This window comes from Mchenga conophoros, linkage group LG17 (genome assembly GCF_057382185.1).
Source record: "Mchenga conophoros isolate Kocher_MC1m ecotype Shallow Benthic linkage group LG17, M_conophoros_male_GT1.1, whole genome shotgun sequence".
NCBI classification, from domain to species: domain Eukaryota; kingdom Metazoa; phylum Chordata; class Actinopteri; order Cichliformes; family Cichlidae; genus Mchenga; species Mchenga conophoros.
The window spans coordinates 8,164,984-8,190,212 of NC_140542.1; the positions used below are offsets into that span (position 1 = coordinate 8,164,984).

General features: G+C 40.6%; 1 protein-coding gene across 1 annotated transcript in view; it reads right to left on the bottom strand.

The window, feature by feature from the left end:
* Positions 1-25,229, bottom strand: part of col24a1 (collagen type XXIV alpha 1) — an 88,610-nt gene that overhangs the window by 28,342 nt on the left and 35,039 nt on the right. The window contains exons 8-26 of the mRNA XM_085251276.1: positions 23,867-23,911; positions 23,284-23,337; positions 23,065-23,109; positions 21,655-21,708; positions 21,052-21,096; positions 20,166-20,219; positions 19,831-19,875; positions 12,351-12,404; positions 12,202-12,246; positions 11,799-11,852; positions 11,565-11,618; positions 10,449-10,502; positions 7,917-7,970; positions 7,778-7,831; positions 5,995-6,039; positions 5,759-5,812; positions 5,224-5,268; positions 2,012-2,065; positions 988-1,041 (exon numbers count right to left, since the gene is read on the bottom strand). Of these exons, the coding sequence (XP_085107402.1) occupies positions 988-1,041; positions 2,012-2,065; positions 5,224-5,268; positions 5,759-5,812; positions 5,995-6,039; positions 7,778-7,831; positions 7,917-7,970; positions 10,449-10,502; positions 11,565-11,618; positions 11,799-11,852; positions 12,202-12,246; positions 12,351-12,404; positions 19,831-19,875; positions 20,166-20,219; positions 21,052-21,096; positions 21,655-21,708; positions 23,065-23,109; positions 23,284-23,337; positions 23,867-23,911 (963 nt within the window). The remainder of the gene's footprint in view (positions 1-987; positions 1,042-2,011; positions 2,066-5,223; positions 5,269-5,758; positions 5,813-5,994; positions 6,040-7,777; positions 7,832-7,916; positions 7,971-10,448; positions 10,503-11,564; positions 11,619-11,798; positions 11,853-12,201; positions 12,247-12,350; positions 12,405-19,830; positions 19,876-20,165; positions 20,220-21,051; positions 21,097-21,654; positions 21,709-23,064; positions 23,110-23,283; positions 23,338-23,866; positions 23,912-25,229) is intronic.

Genomic DNA, 25,229 nt, shown 5'->3' on the forward strand with positions numbered 1-25,229 from the left:
CTGGATAAGATCATTGTAATCTGTGATGATTACACAGCACAAGCCTCTAAACTCAACCTCCACTCCTCGTTAATGTGGCTACATTACACCACCAACTGGTTCACACAAATCACTGCAATCCCTCTCGCAGCTCACAAACATCTCTCTCCTTCTTAGCCAAATGTGCACGCTAGCCTTTTGACTGCCACCAGATTAGTTAGGTCAGGCCTGGGGCCCAAAGCCACAGACATGGAGTCAATCCAAGGCCCCTGGACAGTGTAGGATGTAGGCCAGCTTCTCTTGAAGATTCATGCAGCATTACAGCACATATAAGAAACACTGCTGCACTGGACACTGTTTTTACTCAGTCTCAGTAACCCACAATCAATGGGCACTATGTTTACTCAGTTTATACACAGCTAGGTTAGGTTTTGGCTCTCTTTAGTGTTACAATGAGGTACAAACTGTGAATGACTGTTAGTGGTCTGCTACACTGGTCAGATTCTCCATGCCTGTGGGTAGCTCTAACTAATCCTTCAGTACATTCGATAATATTACCTATCTAGAGATTAGATAGGTGTCTAAAAGAGCTAAAAGATTCTCGTAATCTCCAAGAATATAGTATCTGCACGTTTATTTGCAGCAATACTCTATATTGTGCTGCTGTCAGTATATTACTGCAAATTTACAGTGAAAGGTTTCACTATGCAAACACCTTCAATAACAACACTGTGGAAAGATCTATTTTGCAAACATTTGTACCTTCAGAAGTTGCAACACGGAGTAATCTGGAACTTGGGTCTCTAGAGGGTCTGCCTTCATTTCCAGGAACTAAAACATGTAACATCTGCCAAAGCTTACAGCCAGCATCGCTTAGTGGTTCGAATTTAACTCATCATCTTTAGCCATTAGTTTACTGTTTTAGTCTATTAACCCTTTTACCGTAGGTTTGTGAGCTGTCAGACAAGAAACGGAGAGCTGCAGAATATCCTGAGTGACTGCACTTACCATGGGCCCCTTCTCTCCGGCTGGACCTGTTGGACCTGGTGGTCCCCGGTCACCCTGGAGGAAAAGGAAGAGTTGATCATTAAACCATGACCTAAAACCTCAACACGCATTCACATACATTTCTACTTAATAAAAGCCATGAAAGTGGAGAGGAGCTTCTTTAAGTGTAGAAGGTAAATGTGACAGTGGTGTACAAATAGCAGATACTAATATATATATTGTCTTTGGCCCTCTGCACAGTATAATAAAAGCCAAAGGTAAGCCCAGCTGATCAGTAAAGCTTCCAAGGGCTTTTTTTAACCTCTGTAACACTTGTTATTCCACCTTGTCTCACACAGGGATCAGACTATTCGTATGGAACTGTTTTGGAAATACTTAGAGCAGTATTAAACAAATATTATCCATATATCTAATGTGAAAAGAATTTTTAGGCTGTCAGGGTACAGCTGGTGATGACAGATTGAACCAGGAGGAGGATTTTTGTGTAAGAGGAGTAGGAGGACAAGCAAGAATCTGACAAGCAGATGGCTTCCCACCACAAGAACATGTTCTGACAAACGGGCCTTCTGGATAGGAAGGAAAAGGGGCTGCAGGTTGAGATAGAGGGAGGGAACAATTTACTGTACAGAGATTAAAAAGGTGTGTAATGCTGTGCACGTTTACTCGGCATAAGCTGAGGTGGAAAAAGAACTTTTAAAAAAGCACTGTGTCAGAAACAATTATATTTTGGGAGTTTCTAACATCCGTAGACAAGCAAATTTGTCTAAAGAGTATTGTAATCAAATGTTCACTTTCATTATAGCTTGACATTCGGCAGAGTGCAGGAGGGTTTAAAGGAAATAGTGGTGATGTGGATTTGACAATATTGTTATGGATGAGGATGTGAGAGTGTTGAGTGTTTATACAAGCACGTGTTCTGGGGCTCGTGGGCCTCAAGCCATGGCCTAATTATATAGGTCTGCCACTGACAGGCAGGCAGCTCATGCTGTCTGACAGCCTAATGACAGAGAAACACACACCTCACCTTTTCACCAGGAACTCCTATCACCCCAGCTATCCCAATCAGGCCTGCTGGACCCTGGAGAGGAGAGGGATAGCGTTAAACAGAAACACATCACGAGAAGTTATATCTGCGCAAAAACCCAATCTTCATTCATCTAAGGGTTACTTCCCGACTAGTCATGACACCTGGAATGTGAGAGGTCATAAATTACAATCTAATGCTTACATAAGCAAAAATGCAGGCGCTGCAAAGATGAAGAGAAACCTGAAGGGGTGAAGATCATTTTTACCATCTCGACTTTCACGAGTTTTTCCTAGAAATAGTGCTTAACTAAAAACACTGAGAGAAACAAAGGAAAAGTAAACACATCAATATGTGCCAGTAACCATGCTATAACAATATTAATTCCAAATCCACTTCACAACCCATGTGGTATTGATACTGGGCCGTTATTCAACAAAGCCAGAACAAATGGCTGCAACCTTGTTGTGACTGCTGAAACTAAACTGTTGTCTGGCAAAAAAGAAAAAGAAAAAAAAGTAACAAATAACACATTTTTTAATCGCACAATTGCAGTGGCTCACGTACTACGTTCACACTGCACTCAGCGTCAAGAAAAGCTATTTTGCGAATGACTCCTTGTGGGGGAACCACCAGAAAATGTAAGTATGGAAGTTATTAGAAGAGCTTAACCATTTCCAGTTTAGTCATGCTGGGACGGGAGAGTGGGGGGTGGGGGTGCTATAGTTTGAAGCGGTGCCAGCTGCTTCACTGGATAATCTGGAGTAAAATGGCAAAATGTCTCAGTGGCTGATTTGACATTCTGGCAGAAAAGCGCAGTTAAAAAAAAAAAAAAAAAAAAAAGTTTGTCCTCGGGTTTCTAAATATGCGAGTATGTAAAGTGAGAATAAACAGGAAGGAACGATGTGAGATGTGCAATTATCACAAATCAGACTGAAGCCTCAGGATTAAGAGTGCATGCATTGCAACACCAGATTTCTGTGTAATAATTCAAACGATTGCCCGACAGCAGAACACGCCGGCCAACCACTAAAGCCATTGTGGTCAGTCTGCTGCTGTGGCTGTTGTGTGGTTCCCATGACTGACACAGTTAACACACTGACACAGACTCTTTGGGAGTGCTGTTCTTACTTTCACCGTACAGACACATATATGTATGCCTCTAAATGTAGAGGAAGAGAGAGTCCGAGGCTTAGACCAAAGTGGCAGACAAGAAACAGACCATGATGACAGACACTTTTTTTAAAATGTTTTTTCTCCATTTGTCTGGGCCTAACAGGCGAACAGCCTGAAAGTTCGTATTATGACCTTGGGGTGGGGGCTGGGGGGGGGGGGGGGGGGGGGGGGGGGGCTTTAAATTGACCTCAAATCTCTTAATTGGGATGTGAAGCAGGATATTGTGGTGCCCTGTATCACTTAACAGAAAGACATGGCTTCAAAAGTTTTTCCATGTGAGGCCTTGACAGGAGAGCTTTAACGGCAATGTTTTTAAGGCCATTTGGTCTCTGAGCCACAGCATTAATAAGACCTTACAGTCAAGGAGGAAATACAGCCAAAGTTAGATTTTAATAAGAAATTCTTTTTAAGAAGGATCTTTAAATGAATGTGAGTACACTCTGAGTCAGTGACACACACGCGCGCGCACACACACGCACAAAACATAGGTGAAGTTAGTTGTGAAGTGGAGACTGAGATGAAAACAGAACAATCAGCAGATAACCTCAAATCAGCCAAACTATGATCTTAAAAACTCAAAATTAAACTGAGAACAGTTTATGGGAGGCCTTAGAGCATAGATGTCAAACTCATTTTACATGATGGGCCGCATGCAGCCCAATTTAATGTTAGGCAGCCCAGACTCCTTTTTGACTGTGTAAAATAGTCTAACTGCACATGTAAAGTTACAGAAAAAGTTCTGGCAGCTTTTTTTATTTAATTTATAGAAAATGTTCTATTTTATTGATTTATTTTACTTTGGATAGAAAGTAATAAAAAAATAAAATAAACCCCCGCATTTCTGCAGTAGATACTAAAAAAACAGGAACTGTAATTTTGTCTGTTACTTCATTACTGTACTATGAATGACTGTGGAGGAGTTCTTTATCAATAGGACAGGCTGTAAAATTTATGAAAATACATTTAAAAGCCTTCCTTCCCATTTTCCAAAGACATCCATCCAGTGGGCCGGATTGGAGTGTTTGCCAGGCCAATTCTGGCTCCCGGGCCTTATGTTTGACACCACTGCCTTAGGGTGATATAGATGCACTCAGTGAAGACAGTTTGACTGAAACCCCTTTGGATCGACTCAGGGCTTGGAAGTTTTCTTTTTTTTAAGCATCTTAGATATCTAATTTATCTGGAAAGTGATGTAATGACATTCATTAGACCCTCCATATGTTTTAGAGGGTTTTTTCCCACTCTGCAGAGCCCCATGGTTCCTGTTTGGCTTCAAAGGCCCTTCTACTCAGTAACTGCTCTCATATGTGCAGTGCTGCAACAAAGTCCAGCAGTCCCACTTGGTTGCCTCCACTATGCACAGAATGCAAATATTAGCATTAAGGGGCCTCTGGGAAAGACCAGCATACTTTGAATGGTCAGAACAGTTGCGTGCGTACGAGAATCTTACAATTATGTCCCGGCATTTCTCTACAGTATCTGTGTCAAGTATAAAACCCAAAGACAGACGCACGAAAGTGTGATTTTTGCAGTTAGTTGATTTCTTTACAACCAGTCCTGACACAGATGTTTTTGGGTAATCGATAAACAGTCCAACATTTCTGTGTTAACAATTTCTCTGTAAGTATGATTCATGCACAACAGCGTGTCAAAAAGGCTTTTACAGGCTTTGAGCCATAAAAAAAATGGACAACACAAATGAGATCACTTCCACAGAGGATATCTGGTCTACTGAGAAGTTCCACCAATTCTGATTTAAAAACAGTACGGTATTTGGATCGCAAGAAGAGAGATCCAAAATTTCTTAGCCTCAAAAGTAGGTCAGTAAAATAGTGATGCATGAGAATGTGTTCCTGTAACCACTTCCACAGTTGCCACAGAGAACAGTTAATTTACTGGAAGCACTTCATCAGTATAAATCTAATAAAAGCTATACCACAGCCCTGCACTCTCTATAAAGGGATCCAATGGAAAACTACTAATCCACAGTACACCGTCTGTTAGCTAATGTCATTAGAGGTGTGAAAGAAACTTACTTGTGGTCCAACTTTTCCAATATTTCCCATGTCCCCTTTCTCTCCCTGCAAGCAGTAAACATCAGACAATGTGCTGGTTAGCTTCCTGTAGTTAAACAGATCACTGATTTGGTTCTCACAGGATATTACAAGTACAAAAAAGATCACACACATAGACCATGGGACTACATGTATGATTGCCATCATGTATGATGATGTTTTTTTGGAGAAAAACAAACTCCAGAATAAACTGCAGCTCTCTCATAATTAAGGGCATGTTTACAGCATTATAAGTCTAGGCAATAAGCACCTCGCAAGGGGAGGAAAGCATGAGACCAATAAAATCTTGATGTACATAATACTAAATTTATTATACCACATTACAGCCAATAAAAAAATAAAAGAGTAGGGAAAAAGTCTACAGTTGACTATATTACAATGTAACGCCATTTTTACAACACTTACGATTTTTCAGTGAGATGATGATGTCATGTGGCATTTGAAATTGCCACAAACATGCACTTACGTATACGGTGATTAAGTGATGGGATCTCACCTGTAAACCCTCGGAGCCAGGTTCACCGATATGGCCTTTCCTTCCAGGTCTCCCCTAAAGGTCGACAGACACATACACGTGAACGTAAGTATAAATGCTGATCGAATGATGGCAAAGCTTATTTTATTCCATCCAGTCGGAGGTGATTCATCCTTATGAACCACCTACAAAAGGCTTAGCATGAGTTACGTGTGCGGCTGAGTGCAAATTCAGTGTATGAATTTGGGAGTTCTTACAGTAGGGCCTGGCCCGCCGGGTGGGCCGAGTGGTCCTTCGTCGCCCTGCAGAAACAAAGTTTGTTCAATCAAAAGTTTCCAAAGGCATGTTTCTGAAAAGCTGTAAATAAAAACGTGTTACACTGATTTGAAAATTGTATAAAGCATTTATGTCTCTTCACAAACAGATGTTAGAACTTATATTTTTATTATATTACATAATACCAGGAAGTTTAGCACACTGATGTATCACTTCTTCTTTTAACAAAATTTAGAAAGCATGTGCAAGGATAACAATTGGAGAGTTTTTTTCCATTCTTAGTGGTAAATGATTTCAGCTCCATGATGGTTCAGGGCTTCTTTTTATTAATTATTAACATTATTATTATCATGATTAATGACTAATAGTCATTTTTTAAGCATAGGTTCAATCAAAAGTGAGCCATCAAACCTTTAAAAAGTGGAAAACCCTTATTAATGATCAAACGTCCCTGTGCAGTGATTTCCACTGTAGCATTGTGCCAGCAACTCTGGGGTCATCTTGTAGCACCGTGTTACTCCTACCCATGTTTTTTTGTTGCATGCAACATTTCCCCTCTGAGCATCCATTATCGCTAACAGATGAAGGCAATTCTGTCTGAATTGGTGATGTCGGCACATTCCCTTGTCTACAGTACAGGAACTCCACAGGGGGCTGTGCTTACTTAATTCCTGTTTACTCTGTACACCTCAGACTTTCAGCAAAACTCCCGGTCATACCACCTACAGAAAATCTGATGATTCTGCAGTTGTCTGATGTCAGCAGGAGAACCACCGCTCACTAGATTTCTTTTTTCTTTCTTACAAACCATAGTGTGTAAAATCCCAGCAGTTTCCGAAATACTTAGACCAGCTCATCTGGCCTTAACCCACTCTTCTCCCTCATTCTGATGCTCAGTTTGAGCTTCAGTGGTTTTTTGTTTTTACTGTGCCTACATTTCTAAAAGCATTGTGTGGCATGCTAATTAGATATTTACTTCAATGAGAGGCTGAACAGGTGTACCTAATAAAGTGTCCATCTTAGTTTCTTACAAGGTCTTGCAAACTGGATATGAAAAGGTTTAAATTTTACTCAAATAAAGAGAAAAAATGTATATATCTTGTTATTTCTCAACATCATTGTTTTGGGTAAATGGCCTGCATTTGTATAGCGCTTTTCTAGTCCATAGGACCCCAAAGCGCTTTACACTACATTCAGTCATCCACCCATTCACACACACATTCACACACTGGCGATAGCAAGCTACATTGTAGCCACAGCTGCCCTGGGGCGCACTGACAGAGGCGAGGCTGCCGGACACAGACGCCACCGGGCCCTCTGACCACCACCAGTAACAACCTTTGTCTGCGTACTCTGCCGTGTGTGACAGAAGAATACATTAGCCAACTCTACACCGTTGTGTATGGAGGCCAGATCAATATTCCAACATTAAGCACAATAGAAAACTGTGTGTTGCTCTACACTTTCCAGTGGATTCTGTTTCTATTTACAGGGCTGGAAAACATTTCAGCCTTGTTTTCATAAGCACCTGTTGGTGAATCATGACTTCACCTGGTGGAACATGCCCTGAGAGATATAGCAGGGGGAAAAAAACTGAGATCTGAGCTATACCTGTGAAATATGAATAGATGTTAAATGAGAGGGAGTGTGCTAATTCATCTTGCCTGATCAAATGGAAATTCCTCAGTGAGCTATAGTTTCCACTTCTCTTCTCTGAGTGAATTGAGAACCTGGAAAGATAAGTTAGGTGTCAAATTGTCTCACCTGTATTCCTTTAGGCCCTGGCGGACCCTGGGGTCCTCTCTCACCCTGCAAACCCTGAAACACAGGTGAATGTATGACTGGATGAAATTAATGAATGAGTGGATGGATCGGGAGAGTGGAAAAAGAGATGCCGTTGTACCTTTGGACCAGGTGGTCCGTTTGGGCCCGGCGCTCCAATGTCCCCAGGAAACCCCTTGCAAATTCAGGAGAGAACGAATATTGTTATAGAACATTATTATTAAGCCAAATGTTTTGATTCCTCTGCATTAACCTGTATAAGACAGAACTGTATAAAAATAATGATGGATTGCTGCTGAGCTAATGTTCTCCCTCAGGCAAGCCTGCCATGACACAATCACTCATCTCATAAAATGTGCTTGCGAGCTGCAGCCTTTGTGACCTTTGATGACGTAGCAATTCTGGGCAGCTTGACTTTGACATTGTCGATGTGTTTCACATACTGTGCAGTATTAACAAACACTTTAACAGAAGGTGAGATATTCTGCATAACACCTAAAGACAGAGTGCTGGCAGACCATGACAGAGCAGGAAAATTTTAAGGACATATTAACATTGTGGAAATGTAATAGTTTTGACTTAGAAACGCTTGTGGCTAGCAAGATAATGTGCTACATTCAGTTCAGTGCTATGTTGTTGCTAGTGGGAGAGCTAGCATAGCATAGAGAAGATTTTCCAAGTACGTAATTCAGGAGTTTTTAATTTAACCACAAACTGTAGTCAGATGAGTTGATGCCTGCGAAAAGCTCCAACAACAATCCCACGCTGCTGCTCTTTCTCTCTAGTAAAACGCTTGTTTTTAAGCTTTTAATGGAACTACTACTAATACAGTTATCACAAAAAACCCCAACAACAACGTTTTAAGCAAAGCAAGTCGATTATTGACTTAAAAAATTAAAGAATGTAAAATAATTACTTGCCTCTTCCATGACAAAAAAACCAATTCAGTCTCTATTTGTCAGAGCATCTATAGCTAATTTTAATAATTCAAATCAACATCAAATTACAATTTTTAGCAATTACAGGGATTATGAATGACAAAGATAATGTTTTCTGAGTATGAATAAATAAACTCAGCCCAAAAAAGGAACAAAAGAATGACAAAACATGCAAATACATGTACCTAATATGAGCGACTTTGCCCACACAGACACACTCAGCAGTATAAGACTCTGTGAAGTCATCCGTTTCTGTTTTAAGATTTATATTAAGCTGTTCATTATCTTCTAAATTGGTAGATAATTTGGTGTGAAAGCAAACGGAATAACAACCATAACAATCCCTTCGAATCTAAGGTGAGCCAGCATTTGCAGTATATGCACCGTGAATGAAAATACTTATTTTACAGCCACATGGATTTAGCTTAAATCCTATATCTGCTACCTGCTACCTTATCCCCCTATGCTGTCTTTGTCTTTGCATTATCATAAGTTTGACTTGGAGCAGCCATAAAAGAAGCACTCTCTTGGCAACGTGTCCATTGCATTACACACTCTATTAGGAAAGTAGCTGTACCTCAATCTGTCTTTACTTTAGTCAGCATACTCCACTGAGCCAAAATACAGCAAAAAAAAAAGAAAAAAAGAAATGCTGTCAGATACTACAGTCAATATTTTAAGAAGACAAAAGCTGAAACATTTTACTCTGACCTTCTCATACTTTATACTGGACTGCTGAATACTGGCCTCAGTGAAGATCATGTTTTTAACAGTAGCTGCCTCTGACTCCCCTTTATTTCATGCAAGCGCAACAAATATTAATAATAATAATTTATTTGTACAATAATTTTCAAAACACAGAGTTACTAAGTGTGTCACAGTTTGAATAAAAGCTAACCATAAGTATACATGTTCCAACATACAGATACATAAATGGGAAAATATGAATGGAAAACTAACCTGTAAAAATAAGAAGTCAGTCGCTCTGATATAAGCAAGAGCCAGTCAATGTAGAGCTTTATATGTTAATAATTTGATGTTAAGGTGGATTCTGAATGTCACTTGGACCCAGCAAACGGAAGCAATAATAGCTGTGATTGGTGAGCGTCAGATAGCAGCAAGGCTGCTAACAAAAGCTATGTTCTGCACCATCTGGAGAGGAGCTATGGAGGACTGAGAGATGCAAGTGACTGACAGTAATAGGTGGGAGAAAATTAAAGTGTATATTAAAAGCTCCAGATAAAAGAATGAGTCTTTGATTTTTGCAACATTTCTTAAATGAAAGAAACATGACTGGATGAGATTTGAGATGCAAGATGCAAAACTCAGACGTCGTTCAAAGATGTGCAAAGATGCAGATTTCTAACGTTGCTGACTGATCTCCTTAGAGAAACTGTCAAGAACCTGTTTTACCAGGATTGAGATGAACGAAATTTAAATACATCCACTTAGAAATGGCAGAGAAGCATTCACTGAGACGGGAGATGCTGTTAAGGTTTTAGGGCTTAACAGAAATGTACAACTGTGTGCCATCTGTATAGCAATGGTAAGAGATTCCTTTGAAACTATTAAGAAACATGTATAAAGAAAACAAAATTGGTCCAAGATTAAGTGCTGGGGGACTCCACATATGAGGAAATATATTTGTTAATATGCATTGGTAAGTATCTGTCAGAAAATTGTGATGAAAAAATGCACAACCATGTATGCCTTACCTCTGGTCCTGGAGGCCCAGGTGATCCAGTCACACCCATTTCTCCAATTTTACCCTGACGAAAAGAGAAGAAAGACATGAACAATTTGCTCCTCTTGTGTTGTGCGGATATAATCCCGAAATAAGTCACTGACACCACTTTGATGATGTATTCAAATGTTAGATCACCAAGGGGATCCTACAGAGAGTCTAAAGCACTCAGATCATGATTCTGCTTGCTATAACTGTCAGACAGGACAGGGTATAAAAAAAGAAAGTAAAAAGTAAAAAATTAGCCAATAAAGACTAATAATGTTACTTCATATTTGCTAATCTGTGGTTGACAAAAGATTTTCCAAGCAGTTTCTGTCACTCCATTTTAAATGTTTGTTTCTTTGCTTTGATTCACTACAGATAGCCGTTTAACTTGTGCAACTTTCCTGCCATTATGTTAACACACTAATATTACAGACAGCTGGGCACCAGTCTGGGTTTGGTGTGGAATAATCGCTCTAAGCGCTTCAGTAACAGTTCTTAGTAAGTCAAAGATGCAGCAGTTTGCTGAAACCACAACTTATCTCTGATTGGCTGGCAAGAGACAAGAGCTGAAAAAACCCACCTGAAACCAAAGATTGAGCCAAAGGGATTACGTTTACACATGCTAACCGCTTTATTTAGCACTGGCTGTGTTTAATATAATTATCCAGCACTGTAACAGTATACATATGACAGGAAATAGCAAAAACCCTTTAATCATGTAGACTGCTAACTACATGTTAGCTTTTTGTCTTTTCTTTCCTCTTTACACTGGGCTAACAATGTCATTATTCTCATTACGTGACTTGTTTAGATATCATCCTGCAGGGAATTTGTAATGTTTTAACTTAAAAGAGATTAATTTGCTCTAATGGTTGCTTGTGCTGATAAGCAAACCCAGAGCTGTTTAAAGACATTAATTTCACATTTATCTCCTATCACTGAATCTCCCCTCCCAGAAAATCTAAGATAAAGGTAATGTTTTCTGAGTATGACTAAATAAACTGAATCCAAAAAGCATGGCAAAACATCCACGAACATGCAAATACATGTTCCAAGCATGAGTAACTTTGCCCACTCAGACACACTCACACAGACATACCGGTGGCCCTGGTTTCCCTCTGGGCCCAGGAAGACCAGGAGCACCAGCAGCACCCTGAAAGACAAACACACACCATTTTTGAGTTGATTTCACAAAGTCTGTGGTTGACTTTTCTTGTTTTTTAATCAATCTCTATGTACCGTAATGGAGCAAACACAGGTAGAACCTATTGGTAACAGCAGATACACACATTGCATGGTCACATGGCGTGCTATGCTTTGTAAGGACGCTTACCTTATCCCCCTGGTACCCCATCTCTCCTGGCTCGCCCCTTTGTCCGGTTTCACCCTAGATTTCATAGTATCAAACAGAGATATAACACAACACTGCACTGCCGCAATAATCTGAAGAAACCACAAACAAAAAAACGGCACACACTATACAGAGGCTGTTTAATGCACCAGCACTATCAAAATTTAGTTTGATAGGTTGAGTTCAATGTCGTGAAAGCAAATGAAGAGTCTGTAAAGAACCACTGGAGCAATATCAGCGTTTAACATGAAAAAATGATTAAACACTAATACATAGGACTGAGTTTGCTGGATGTGTTAGCAAAATGTCACAAGGATCTTATATAGTACGTCCAAGTCACACATTACACACAGATGCACTGCAATAATATAAATATTTAGATCACCTTATCACCTTTCAATCCAGGCAGGCCGGCTCGTCCTGTTGGGCCCTGTCGCAGAGGGAGCGGAACAAAGGGAAGGAAAAGTTTAACATTCAATCACTTAGGATTCTCCTAAGATGTAAAAAAATGGTAGAAGCAAATATCAGGCCCACCTGAGGTCCCACCATACCAGGCAGTCCTCGTGGTCCCTCGGGCCCTGGGTCTCCCTGCGAAGAGAAGGACACAGTGGAATTTATGTATCACAAATAGGGATGGGTACCGGTGTCCGGTTCTGACATAAACGGTAGTAACGCAGCGCACATTTCGGTGCTTTTTTTTCCTGAGCTGTGATACACTTTAGATTCTAGCCAATCATTTTACGTTTCCGAGGATAGTAGGCGGGGCCAGGTACGTACGTTCTGTTAGAGCAGAGCTACAGATTAAAAATGTCCAAGGCGAAGCGGTCAAAAGTCTGGCTGTACTTCACAGCAAAATATGCAAACTCAGCAGCAACAAGTGCTTTAAGCTGATACTGTGATACTGTCAAAGGAGGTAACACCTCAAATCCGATGAAACACCTGGCGACGCATAGCGGTTTTTTTAAAAGCCCAGAAATGCGCCGTATTTGATAGCTTGCTGCGAGACCTCACACCGAGCACATCTACTGCGGGTGGGTTGCCTGTTATGCAACATCCCCCAAAAACACGAAGAGGAGAGTCCTGGCCCCTAGCCCTGCCAGTGTAGCAGAAATGATGACGGATGATGGTGGCAGCAGCAGCCGTTCTTCTCTGCGTGAGTAGGCTAACCACGTTATTACATTAATGCATGTAAGGTGAACTAGCAAACATCATCATAGCTACTTGCGGATGTCTTCTTGTTTGATGGCAGATACTCCCTTCACCCTGGCTAAAAAGGCTAAAATGACCAAAGAAAAAGTGGAAAACAGTTAAACATGAGAGGTTTTTGGACAAAGTTTGTGTTTTTTCCATTGTTTAAGCACTGCTTCCAGCCAAGAGTGATACCATATATGCCCCATAGCTGCAGAAAAGGCTAACATTGTTATATTTTTACAAAAAACAGCTGAACATGAGAGGTTTTTGGACCAATTTTGTGTTCTCCATTCTTTAAGCACCGGTTTGAGCACCGGCACCGTTTCAAAAGTACCGATTTGGCACCGGTATCGGATAAAACCTAAACGATACCCATCCCTAATCACAAATATGTATCACAAATACACACACGTAGTACTTGTAATATGAGTCCATTGTTGTTTGATAGTGAATGGCAGTTTTGCACAAAATATTTCTGATCCATTGTTGACATTGTATTGACATGCAGCACATTCCTGTTTGCCACAACCCTATGAGAAACATAAGCAGTGTTGGCAGAGTATCCAGTTGTTTTGCAGCGGTTTGGGTTGCCAGGCCCCAACAGTCAATCCACTCTAATTGACAGAGGTGAGGGGAGACTGGCCAGAAAGTGTGGCTGGACCAAACAGCAGACAGGCTGCTCAGGTAGCTTTCACCCTGTCTGCAGTAATAGTCAGAAGCACTGATGTGATGACAACAATTTGTATATGCACAAGTATGTGTGAGAGCATACGTGCTATACTATTCCCACAGACACAGCAGTTACAAGTTACTCTGGGTTTTTTCCCCCTCTATGCCTAAAGATAGTGGAAGCAATACCATATTTGCTCGGTAGCAGCAATGTCTGATGCAACCAACAAAAGCATAGTGAATACAGATGGATACAAAACCAAAATAAAATCCAGAATTTTGCACCACTCGTCTGCAGAAAAGGCCTGAGAGCAATAATGTTACTGAAAAACAAACCTAAAAGAATTAAAGAACCAACCACTAAAAACAATCAATGTGTCGGTCTGACCAATATGCACAAAATCAGTAATAAGTAGTACAGAATACTGTCTATGTTGCATCATCAAAGACATGTGGCTTAAACTATAAGTCCATCTGGACCCCTTAAGGTCAGTGTTTGATGCTGAGGCTCCGCTGTGGTATCGCAGGAGGACACACACAAATCACATGCCTTCCATCAAAAGAGGCTTTTAACAGTGGACACATGAAAAATGATGCACTGAAAGAAGGGGGAAAGCACAGATAGAAAATGTTCCCCCATTGCCCCCACCCAAAAACTCCAGAGTCCACTGGCCGAGCTGAAACAACAGGGTACATCAACATCCCACACAGAGCCTTTCCTCAAACTGCTGTCAAGATGAAGCCTGTCTGCCAGGTGGTTAAACGTCATCCAAACCGCTATCTGCTCGCCACGTGGGGAAGACAATTGGTTCGAGGCTCGATCAAATCCAGATTGCTGCATTCCTGTACATCATGTTTCAACACAACCGTTGTAGCCTCAGAAAATCCAATTAGACATAGAAATGTTTCTACACCCAGGACATCATAATCCCATTTAAGCGCGCCACTTCAAATGCCTCCAATTCAGACCCAGACAAGATTTAGTGCATTTTAATTTAGACTTGGCCACAAACAGCATGTACCTCTGTTAGCCACACACCAAATCTGATTGGCTACATACCAAAAAAAGGGTTGGGCCTCCTCTGGTAGCTTATGTGCTTATGCCGTTAAAGCGATTAAGTATCTCCTGTAGGTGTAACGTGTAGGTGTCCCTTTTTTCACCACGTAGTTTATGTGTAGACAGCTGTTATTCCTTGCTACTGCAATAAGACATATACCAATAGCTAATTTCACTCTAACTTCAAAGTAACTTCAGAAGAATAGATGAGAAGGTATAAATCTAGAAAGTTAATCTAGTTCCTGACACAGTCACAGTCCAGTATAGCTAAATGACTTTGGTGCAAACTACTGAACTGCAATGCCCATCATTTCCTGTCTGTCTTCAATACCATGATTGCTACCTTCATGGACACATTCACAAGTACTTTGAGTGTAAATAGAGCCATTCCTAAAAAAAAATGCAGGTAGTACAGTGGGGCAAAAAAGTATTTAGTCAGCCACCGATTGTGCAAGTTCCCCCACTTAAAATGATGACAGAGGTCAGTAATTTGCACCAGAGGTACACTTCAACTGTGAGAGACAGAATGTGAAAAAAAAATCCATGAATCCACATGGTAGGATTTGTAAAGAATTTATTCGTAAATCAGGGTGGAAAATAAGTATTTGGTCACCTCAAACAAGGAAAATCTCTGGCTCTCACAGACCTGTAACGTCTTCTGTAAGAAGCTTTTCTGTCCCCCACTCGTTACCTGTATGAATGGCACCTGTTTGAACTCATCATCTGTATAAAAGACACCTGTCCACAGCCTCAAACAGTCAGACTCCAAACTCCGCCATGGCCAAGACCAAAGAGCTTTCGAAGGACACCAGGAAAAGTATTGTAGACCTGCACCAGACTGGGAAGAGTGAATCTACAATAGGCAAGCAGCTTGGTGTGAAAAAATCAACTGTGTGAGCAATCATCAGAAAATGGAAGACATACAAGACCACTGATAATCTCCCTCGATCTGGGGCTTCACGCAAGATCTCATCCCGTGGGGTCAAAATGATCATGAGAACGGTGAGCAAAGATCCCAGAACCACACGGGGGGACCTGGTGAATGACCTGCAGAGAGCTGGGACCAAAGTAACAAAGGTCACCATCAGTAACACACTACAACGGCAGGGAATCAAATCCCGCAGTGCCAGACGTGTTCCGCTGCTGAAGCCAGTGCATGTCCAGGCCCGTCTGAAGTTTGCCAGAGAGCACATGGATGATACAGCAGAGGATTGGGAGAATGTCATGTGGTCAGATGAAACCAAAGTAGAACTTTTTGGTATAAACTCAACTCGTCGTGTTTGGAGGGAGAAGAATACTGAGTTGCATCCCAAGAACACCATACCTACTGTGAAGCATGGGGGTGGAAACATCATGCTATGGGGCTGTTTTTCTGCCAAGGGGACAGGACGACTGATCCGTGTTAAGGACAGAATGAATGGGGCCATGTATCGTGAGATTTTGAGCCAAAACCTCCTTCCATCAGTGAGAACTTTGAAGATGAAACGAGGCTGGGTCTTCCAACATGACAATGATCCAAAACACACCGCCCGGGCAACAAAGGAGTGGCTCCGTAAGAAGCATTTGAAAGTCCTGGAGTGGCCTGGCCAGTCTCCAGACCTCAACCCCATAGAAAATCTGTGGCGGGAGTTGAAAGTCCGTGTTGCTCGGCGACAGCCCCAAAACATCACTGCTCTCGAGAAGATCTGCATGGAGGAATGGGCCAAAATACCAGCTACTGTGTGTGCAAACCTGGTAAAGACCTATAGTAAACGTTTGACCTCTGTTATTGCCAACAAAGGTTATGTTACAAAGTATTGAGTTGTATTTTTGTTATTGACCAAATACTTATTTTCCACCCTGATTTACGAATAAATTCTTTACAAATCCTACCATGTGGATTCATGGATTTTTTTTTCACATTCTGTCTCTCACAGTTGAAGTGTACCTCTGGGGCAAATTACTGACCTCTGTCATCATTTTAGGTGGGGGAACTTGCACAATCGGTGGCTGACTAAATACTTTTTTGCCCCACTGTATATAAAAACAACAACAAAAAACATGGTGGAAGAATTGTAAAGAGAAAAAACAAGGGTATTATTACAACTACTCTGGTCTCCATCTCGCCCTACTGTTTTTCTTTCAGGCTATGAAAAAGTGTCGGGCTGCATCACATTTTGCCGAGTCACACACTGGCAGAGACATCAAGTGCATACCAGAAGGAACACTTGCTGTTTATGTTCTCTCTGCGATTACTCGAGTAAAGGTTCTAACCACGTGCAATAGGCTTTTAAATAAATGAGTGAGCACAACGAGAGCCTCAACGGTGTGACTGACAGTGAGACGTGAAAATGAGTTTTAGATGTCAAATTAAAGTTCTTTGCGAGATTCATACAGCGTCAAAATCACCCAGCTGGAAAGTTGAGTGAATATGATTTATTACATCAAAGGCTGGATTAAAGAGGTGCGGGGATTTGGGCTCTCTAGTATGATTACTCAAAAGTACTTACTGGCCATAACTTGTCTGAGAACTGCATCAGCTTTAATTATTAATAAGTCAGTTACCTTCTCCTTTTTTGCATTTGAGTAAAAGTATATAAATTGCAAAAAACTATCTTATCACTGACTTCATTTGAGTAGTAGCGTTTGACATTGCTCCGGACAACACAACCTGAAAGTGTTAAAGCGTTCACATCGGAGCTTATGATGAACATCACTGAACACAGTGAAGCGCAGTTCGTCAGATACAACTGTGAAGGAACAAAACGTGGTGGCACCTTGATTTCATTTGGTCAGAAATGTAATTTACTGTTTTTCTTTGGTAGGAATTCGTGCAAACTTCAAAAGGTATTTCTTTGTTATTAAATACTGTTGAAAAGCCTGTTTATTTCCCTTATATCTTGCCAAGAAGCATTGTTGGCAACAAAGGAATAATCAACAAAACACAAATTTCCTTACTTTTTGAGCTAATTTTAAATAGGCACAGGGAAGGAAAGGAAAGCCCATTCACACACATACAAGTGTGTAAATCAGTGTCACATCCTTTTCTTTTTACACCAAGTGGTCTGCAGTTTCTGAATGAGACCTGTCATCAGTTAAACACAGCAAGTGCCATGGCTAGCAGAACTGATATAATCAAAAGCAACTATTTATTTTTGCATAGCACATGTAAAATTCTGCATGATATTAGGTTTGGGTTTTTTTTTTTTTTTTTTAACCAAAACACTTGAAGATGGTGTGTGCATACTTCCTGTCTGGCTGTTTCAGTAGGATCAGTGACTTACAGCCAGTAGCTGAGGTGAATGCTGAGAAATCATTCCTCCAGCTGTGTCTAGCGCCACTCAGTGACCCCTCAAAAATCCCCAATAAATTCAAAGATACGAGGAACACAAACCAGTGTAAACGACACTTGAAAGCACGGGACAGGTGCTGTATACAGTTGGATCAGGGTGGCTGACGTGAACATCTGGAAGTAACTATAGACACACGATACTGCATTCTGCAGTAATGGAAAAAAAGCTTGTTCTCTTTTAGGCCTCTGATGGTCTTTCCTTAATTTAAATGTATTTTAACCTCTTTATTGTAACTCACTTTACCCTTTAACAGCAAACAACAAGCTCAGCTCCAGTACTCTACACTCAACCTGACATTAGACTAAAAAAAAAAAACCAAAAAACCAAAACAAAGCAGGCAGCTATATATTCTCTTTATTCTCTACACCCTGTCTGCATGTGGCAAGTTTCGCTTTCACTAAGGTTTCCAATGTCTGGCTCTCTTTAACATGTAAGCCCATGTTGACTTGTGAATATCATCACATTCACATCCTATTTATACGAGTCCCTTACTTATGGCCTTACCAGTGGTTAAAGCATGAACATGCATAAACAAAAAGAAACCCACTGACAGTCACCTGGCCTCTACTAAACACAACAAGAGGAGGACGAGACACCAAAGCTGAAAATTTCCTCCACATCAGGCATGAATTAACTTTCTGGATGTAGAAGAGCTCAGAAAAGTAAAACATCCTTCCAAAGATTCCTGGATCCAGATCCTTATCATCTCCAGAAGTTAATCACCTTTTGAATTGGGCCAAGCCCCACCTCTGGTGCACTTTGTATGCAAATATGTCAATACCTCTTTGAGGTAGCGGACAAACAAATAAATCAAATGAACCAATCAGATGACCTCCATAGTTGAGGTAGATTTACAGTGTCTCTGGGTTCTCTGGGTTTCTCTAGCTTTAAAGCTTCAGTCCTGGTTCTGTGAATAATCCTAGTTTGAAATTATTGAGTTCCTATTCCTGATTTCATTGTATTACAGTGGGCCTGTATTGTTGTAGTTTTGAATGGTGTTTTCTTGGGTTTCGGCCTCTGTTTTGAGTTTATCAGAGTGCCTTTATTCCCCTCAGTGGTTTTCTGCTCATTCCTCCCTAAGTCTCTTCTGCCTCTGATTTAGTTAGGGTGAAGTCTTCTTGCTTACATGTTTTTCCTATTTTACTTTGAAAGTCAGCCTTTATTCCCTTGTGTTGCTTTTATTTCCTGTCTTACCTTGTCTAGTTGTCACCTATTGGTAGATATCATCACCTGTGTCCACACCCATCTGTCTTCCCCGGGCACTTCTGAGAGTATTTGTAAACTTGCCTCAAGACGTCCGTTCATTTTCCTTGATGTGCATCTCCGATTTCTCTGTAGGTCCTTTATTTACTTTTTAAACTTTGGGACTTTTTATACCTGCCTAAATAAAGGCATGTTATCTTATTTCATTACATTGTTTTTGTGCCTTGCATTCAGGTCACCTCAGCTCCACATATCTTGACGTACAATGGAAGAGAACAACAGAAAAGACACTACTGCCATCAGGAAAACAAAACCCGTATTAAACGATACAGGGAATCTAACCAAGAATTAGCTTGCGACGTGAAAATTCCTAACTACTGTCAGTCGTGAGGCTCATGAGCCAATCCCAATCTAAGCACTAAGACAAGTGGAATAAGACACAATAGGCCTGAGATAAAACTGACAAAACTGAGCCTTGTGAGTCACAGGTCTAAGAACGGACTCACAAATCTAAATCAAACAAAACATGTTGCTGCTAAAAAAAAAAAAAATACAGACTCACCCTTAGACCAGGAAAGCCACTTATGCCAGCCCCACCAACAGGGCCCTGTGGAGGAACATCATAAGTACGTTTGTCTCACTCTCAAAACAATACAGGAGTAACAAAGCATATTTATGTCATCTGATCATAAAAAACCCTAAAAAACTCTCAGTAAAGCTAGGATTATTCATACGCATATAACTGTACATTTTACAGCTGAGTATTATGAGACACTGTCCACCTGTGCTGCCTCTAATGAGACAGCACAAACAGAAGAAGCCAGAGTTCAAGGATGAAGACAGAAGACTGAAGTAAGTATTGGACATACTGAACAAAACGCGGGCACAAGTTCTCACCTCATTTCCATCTGGACCAGGAGGCCCCCTCTCCCCAGCATCCCCCATGACACCCTACGGGGCAAATACATCCGCAATTAATTTAAGAAAGTCAGGACTACCATTTTTAACTTTACCCTCAATCTGCAGAGAGTAGCACCTCCACAGAGGTAAAAGAGTAGTTTTTTTCTTCTGCTTTCTCCATAACGGCTCTGTGCTTTCTGTCGTGCGTGGCATAGCAAACTTTTTTTAAAAATTGACTTTACATGTAGCATTTAACGTGCAATTTCCCAAAGTAATTATTCAAGATTAACTTCACATGGACATAATGTGGAAAAGCACATTTTTTAATGAGGCAAGATTAGCCGGCGTATTAGCCAGACATCACTGTTCCAAGAAAAAAAAAAAAAATTGATAAAACAGTCACTGGGCTTTTTGCCCGCTTGGCAACTTCAATACAGAGAAGCGAAGGCTTGTTTTTAAAACATTAACTTTTCACAGTGTGCAGGCCCAACCTAGACATTCCATCTGTCTCTGAGTGTAACTTTATTCAAGGCCACCCTGGAACAAACTTGCAGACAATATGCCAAGATGCATGTAATTTGCTATATCTTGAACACTGTATTGTATGTATGCATACATGTGTAATAGTCCTCTTTGTTCTTTTCTCTCGATGTCCTATCAAACCCGCCTCCTGCTGCTTTAGCACATTCACAGCAGCAGGATACAAATGTGCCTCTTTTGGATGCTTCTGGGGTCTGTGTGGATATGCAGTACTGCTTTATACTGGCATACTGTATACCTGATGAGCTGGATAGCAGCAGTTTTTACCATCAACGTGATGGGCAAAAGTATAGATTTAGGGAACTGTTAAGTATGGCAAAAACCAAAATGGATTCATTATTACATGTCTTCCTTTGGGGCCAGGTCTTCCAGCAGGTCCAGGTATGCCCTAGAAAAGAAAAACAAGCAGTTAGATTTCTCACGCAAGTTTAGGATTGAAATTGAAATGACTGGAAAGAGAATTAGAGAGGATATGAGCCTAAGCAACCACAGCTCTTCTAATCTCCTCCGCAATCCGTAAAACAAAATAAGCCCATAAAATAAGATGCTTAAATTATCCATTAAAGTCGCACAGGTTCTCAATACAGCCTACTTTAGGTGAGGATTTAACAATGCATTTCATCACATTGAATAAAGTTCTCTTGGCATAAAACAAGCTGATGTGAAAAAGCCACAACAAAACTACAAACACCGGGATTTCTTAGATTTTGACCTCTCAAGAATGAAGCAATGTGTTCAGTAATTACTGACTGCCTAAATGGAAAATATTTTTTTCTGTAGCCTAATGATGGGGGGAAAAGTTTGAATAAACAGAAAATAAATGGAGGTGAAAGATAAGATATTTACAGATTTATTAGAGGTAAATAAAAAAATTGTGATGGGAAATGTGTCATGTTTATAGAGACTTTGACAAATTGCACACTGGAAATGAACAAACATCACTCACTTTCTCCCCTTCCAGCCCGGGTGGGCCAGCATCGCCCGGAGGCCCAATGAAACCCTGAAAATGAGAAAAACATCACAACAAAGTAAAAATTCTGTGCTGCATTAACACAGCACAATGCTTACATTAACTTGTCATTATGAAATAACGACAGCAGAAGAATAGTAGCTTGTCTGGTGCACTGTTCTTGAATGCCTTCAAATGCACTAATAATATTTCAGCAACAGAGCTGCGCATAGTCTTTTATTTTGGAAACTGACTAGATTTCCTTTTCCTGCATCTGACTTTTTGCACTCTGCATCAGATGTGGGTCATGTCCGCTCATCTTGGCTAACATGAATAACTTATTTTGTGCTGATGGCAGCACAGGAAAAACGATTTGCCACTGAAATCAGTTCATAACAATCAGGACGGTCGCAGCTTGAACATCTTTGTCTGGAGTACAGAGCCACCACATGAAAGTGCCTAATTGGGTAAAAATAGATGACACAGTCAGAGGATTTTTTTTATCCTTTTAAAATTTAATTCTGGATTTTAAAAGACATGTGTGGCCCTGATGCATCCTGTGGGAAACATGGGAGAAATAGCTGGTTTCACTGGCCAAACTCTTCTTTGTTCAAGGTAAATGTAGCTCAGGAACAGTCTGAGCACAGATTCCTCATCAGTGTTACAGGTAATTACAAGGAGTTTTCCAGTGAGTAAAAATGCAAACAGGATCAGTATCTGAGACCAATGATCGATTAAATTTTTGTACCAATAACAAAAAAAACAAAAAACAAATAGGATCTTTAATCTGATTTTAAATCATGAACAGTGTTCTCATATCATAATTGGTCCTGCATTACAAGCTAACATACACCAAAAACAAATCTGTTGGAGCCATAAGAAATTAAAAAGTTGGTTTTAGCCTCATTTTTGCAACCAAACTGTCAAAATACGAGCAAAAAACCCTAAAGCTGCTCAGTATTTGTACTACAATTCAGACTGGCTGCATTCAGGTTTGTATGTCAGTTAGCATACAACGTAATCAGTATTTCCGAGTCATCCTTTTTTTTTTTTTTGCATCCCTTTCCACCCTCTCTCATTGCTCAAACATCTTTCTTTTCAGCACATTGTCTGCCTCTGTGGCTCCTTCTCACCCTGCCAGCTTCGGTCCGACACTGTGATCCTAGCTATCCTGTTTCCTGGGACCGCAACGCTCCTCTTAAGTCCATTCTCTAGCTAGCTCATTTGGCCCCTTCTGATTTCATCTGTTCCTCTTCTACCTACTGTCTTTCTTCTGTTCTCCTATTTTGGGGCATTTCAGTCACTGGAGCCAGCCTGAAACTCTGGTCCTAATCCTTTCAGGAAATGAAAGAGTTCAATGTAGTAATACTAAAGGAAAAAAAATAGCAGAAAACACCTTATACTTACACGAACACCTTTAGGGCCAGGGCTACCTTGTGGCCCGGCTGAGCCCTACAAAGAAAAACAGGGAGACTTTGTTGACTACAAAGCATCTGATGTGCATAGGTCAGCAGAAATTAGTGTACATTATTGTGGCTGTGTTCTCTTAGTAAAGTTCTCGATAGAGCAATAAAGGAATCTGCAAGGATTGATGGAGAAACAATTTTTGTGTGTTTTTCACTGCACCTGCCTGCCAGGGTAACCTGCAGCTCCAGCTTCCCCAGGAAGTCCTGGTATGCCCTAAAGTGACGAGAGAGGAAAAGGGAGAGAGAGAGAATGAACGGTGAATAGGGAGATTAGCGGACGGATAACGTGAAAGGGGAGAAACGCAGACTTCTAGTAGCAGTGCCAGCTAAGGAATAAAACAAGCACTGTTCATTCCCAACAGCTCCGTCTACTAACTGCACCTTTCAGCACCCCTCCAATACACCCCATCCCTCACTATCTCACTCTGGCTTTTACTTCAGCTCATTGTTCACTGTTATGTGACTCATTCTTGTTATTGTCGTTGTTTGAGAAAGTGAAGAGTTTTAAGAGGGATAAAAAGAGCCATAAAAAGAACCAGCTACTATAAGGGACAGCTGAAGGACTACCATAACTGGCTTGTCACACACTCATCTTTGCATTCGTTCATTTGCATGTGTGTACCAACCCAGTTCCTATTTGTATTTTTGTGACAAAGTACTAGCCGGAATCCAGCTACCTTGAATTTAACAATTTTAGTTTTGTTGGGCTGTAACACAAACCATGAACACAAATAACTACTTACTTGTTCTCCTGGTGGTCCAGGTGGACCCAGATAACCTTTAGGACCCTTAAAAAGTAAAATGAAACAAGTACTTTTAGTAAATTTCAACTGAAAAATTGGTAACTAAGAGTAATTAAGCTGCCCTGCTAGCAGCATTAAAAGGCATAAAAACTAAATGCTAAATTAAGAATATGTACGCCGAATGTGAACTATTAGAGAGCAGTCAGTCTAATCAAAATATCATGTTGAGTGTTGAAACAAAGCATGCGGATGAAGTCAGGGGATTACCAGCTTCAGTAGGATTCAACTACTTGGAAACCATGAATCTATGTGTCAGGTTCAAAGAGTTTAACCAACCACCCCACTGGACAGACCCCAAGCAGTGCACTAAACAAGAAGAGCCAACAGTAAAACTAGAAAAAAGAAGGGTAGTTAATCACTTTAATGAAGTAAAGAAAAAAACAGTGGGATGGATTTCCTGTGGGCAGTTTTTGTGTTACTACTTTAAAATTTCCCAAGTCATAGATAATGCTTTCAACTTGGGTCGGTAACCTTATGCACGTCCTGCATGTCCTGTGTAAACATGAGAAATTATGCAGTTTTGTATCAGTGAAAATAATGGTTTGAGCTTCATGTTTCTGTGGGAAAGTCTGTGGGCAGGCACACTTTTTGGGACTGGCCAAAGGACATGTGATGAAACAATATATAACAAATCTATTACATGTGACATCTCTGTTTGAGAAATTTGCTCTAAACAGTTTTCTTTCAGTTTGTGCCATCTAGTTTTAACAAGTCGGTGTCCCATTTTACATCAGGACAGTTTATAAAAACATCCACAGCACATTTCTGAGTTCTGTGTGGTTTTAAAACAAAGTGATTCAATTAAAACACAAAAAAAATGTTCATTCTGCAGAAAGTGATTAAAGTGGAAACAGTTTAGTGACTCTGGTCCAAAGCCAGCCCTGGGCTACAGCAAAATCCCACATTTAGTTAAGTAAGCACGTTTTCTTTGTAAGCTAAACAGGATTTATTGTTGAGTAAATCAGAGCTATTCTCCTCTTAAGCGCTTTATTTTTGCTTTTGACGTGATTATCAACAACAGATGTTTACAGCGACAAAACACAAGGTCAGGGCCAGGTCAGTGTCTTTTTCGGGGAAGAAAGAGGGCTTCTTGAACAGTATCAATGTCTCTGTCATGTACTTCCGAGGTTGTGACATATGACCTTCACGCCCAATAAAAGTTCCATGCAGGGCTAAAGAGCGTAGGCCAGTCATTTCCTCTTAAAATACCCGATGGGCCGCAGGGGGTGTGCTGGATGTATTAAGTTTAGCTACTGCAAACACTGATGTGGCCTCTTGGGATTCAAGGTTAAGGCCAACTATG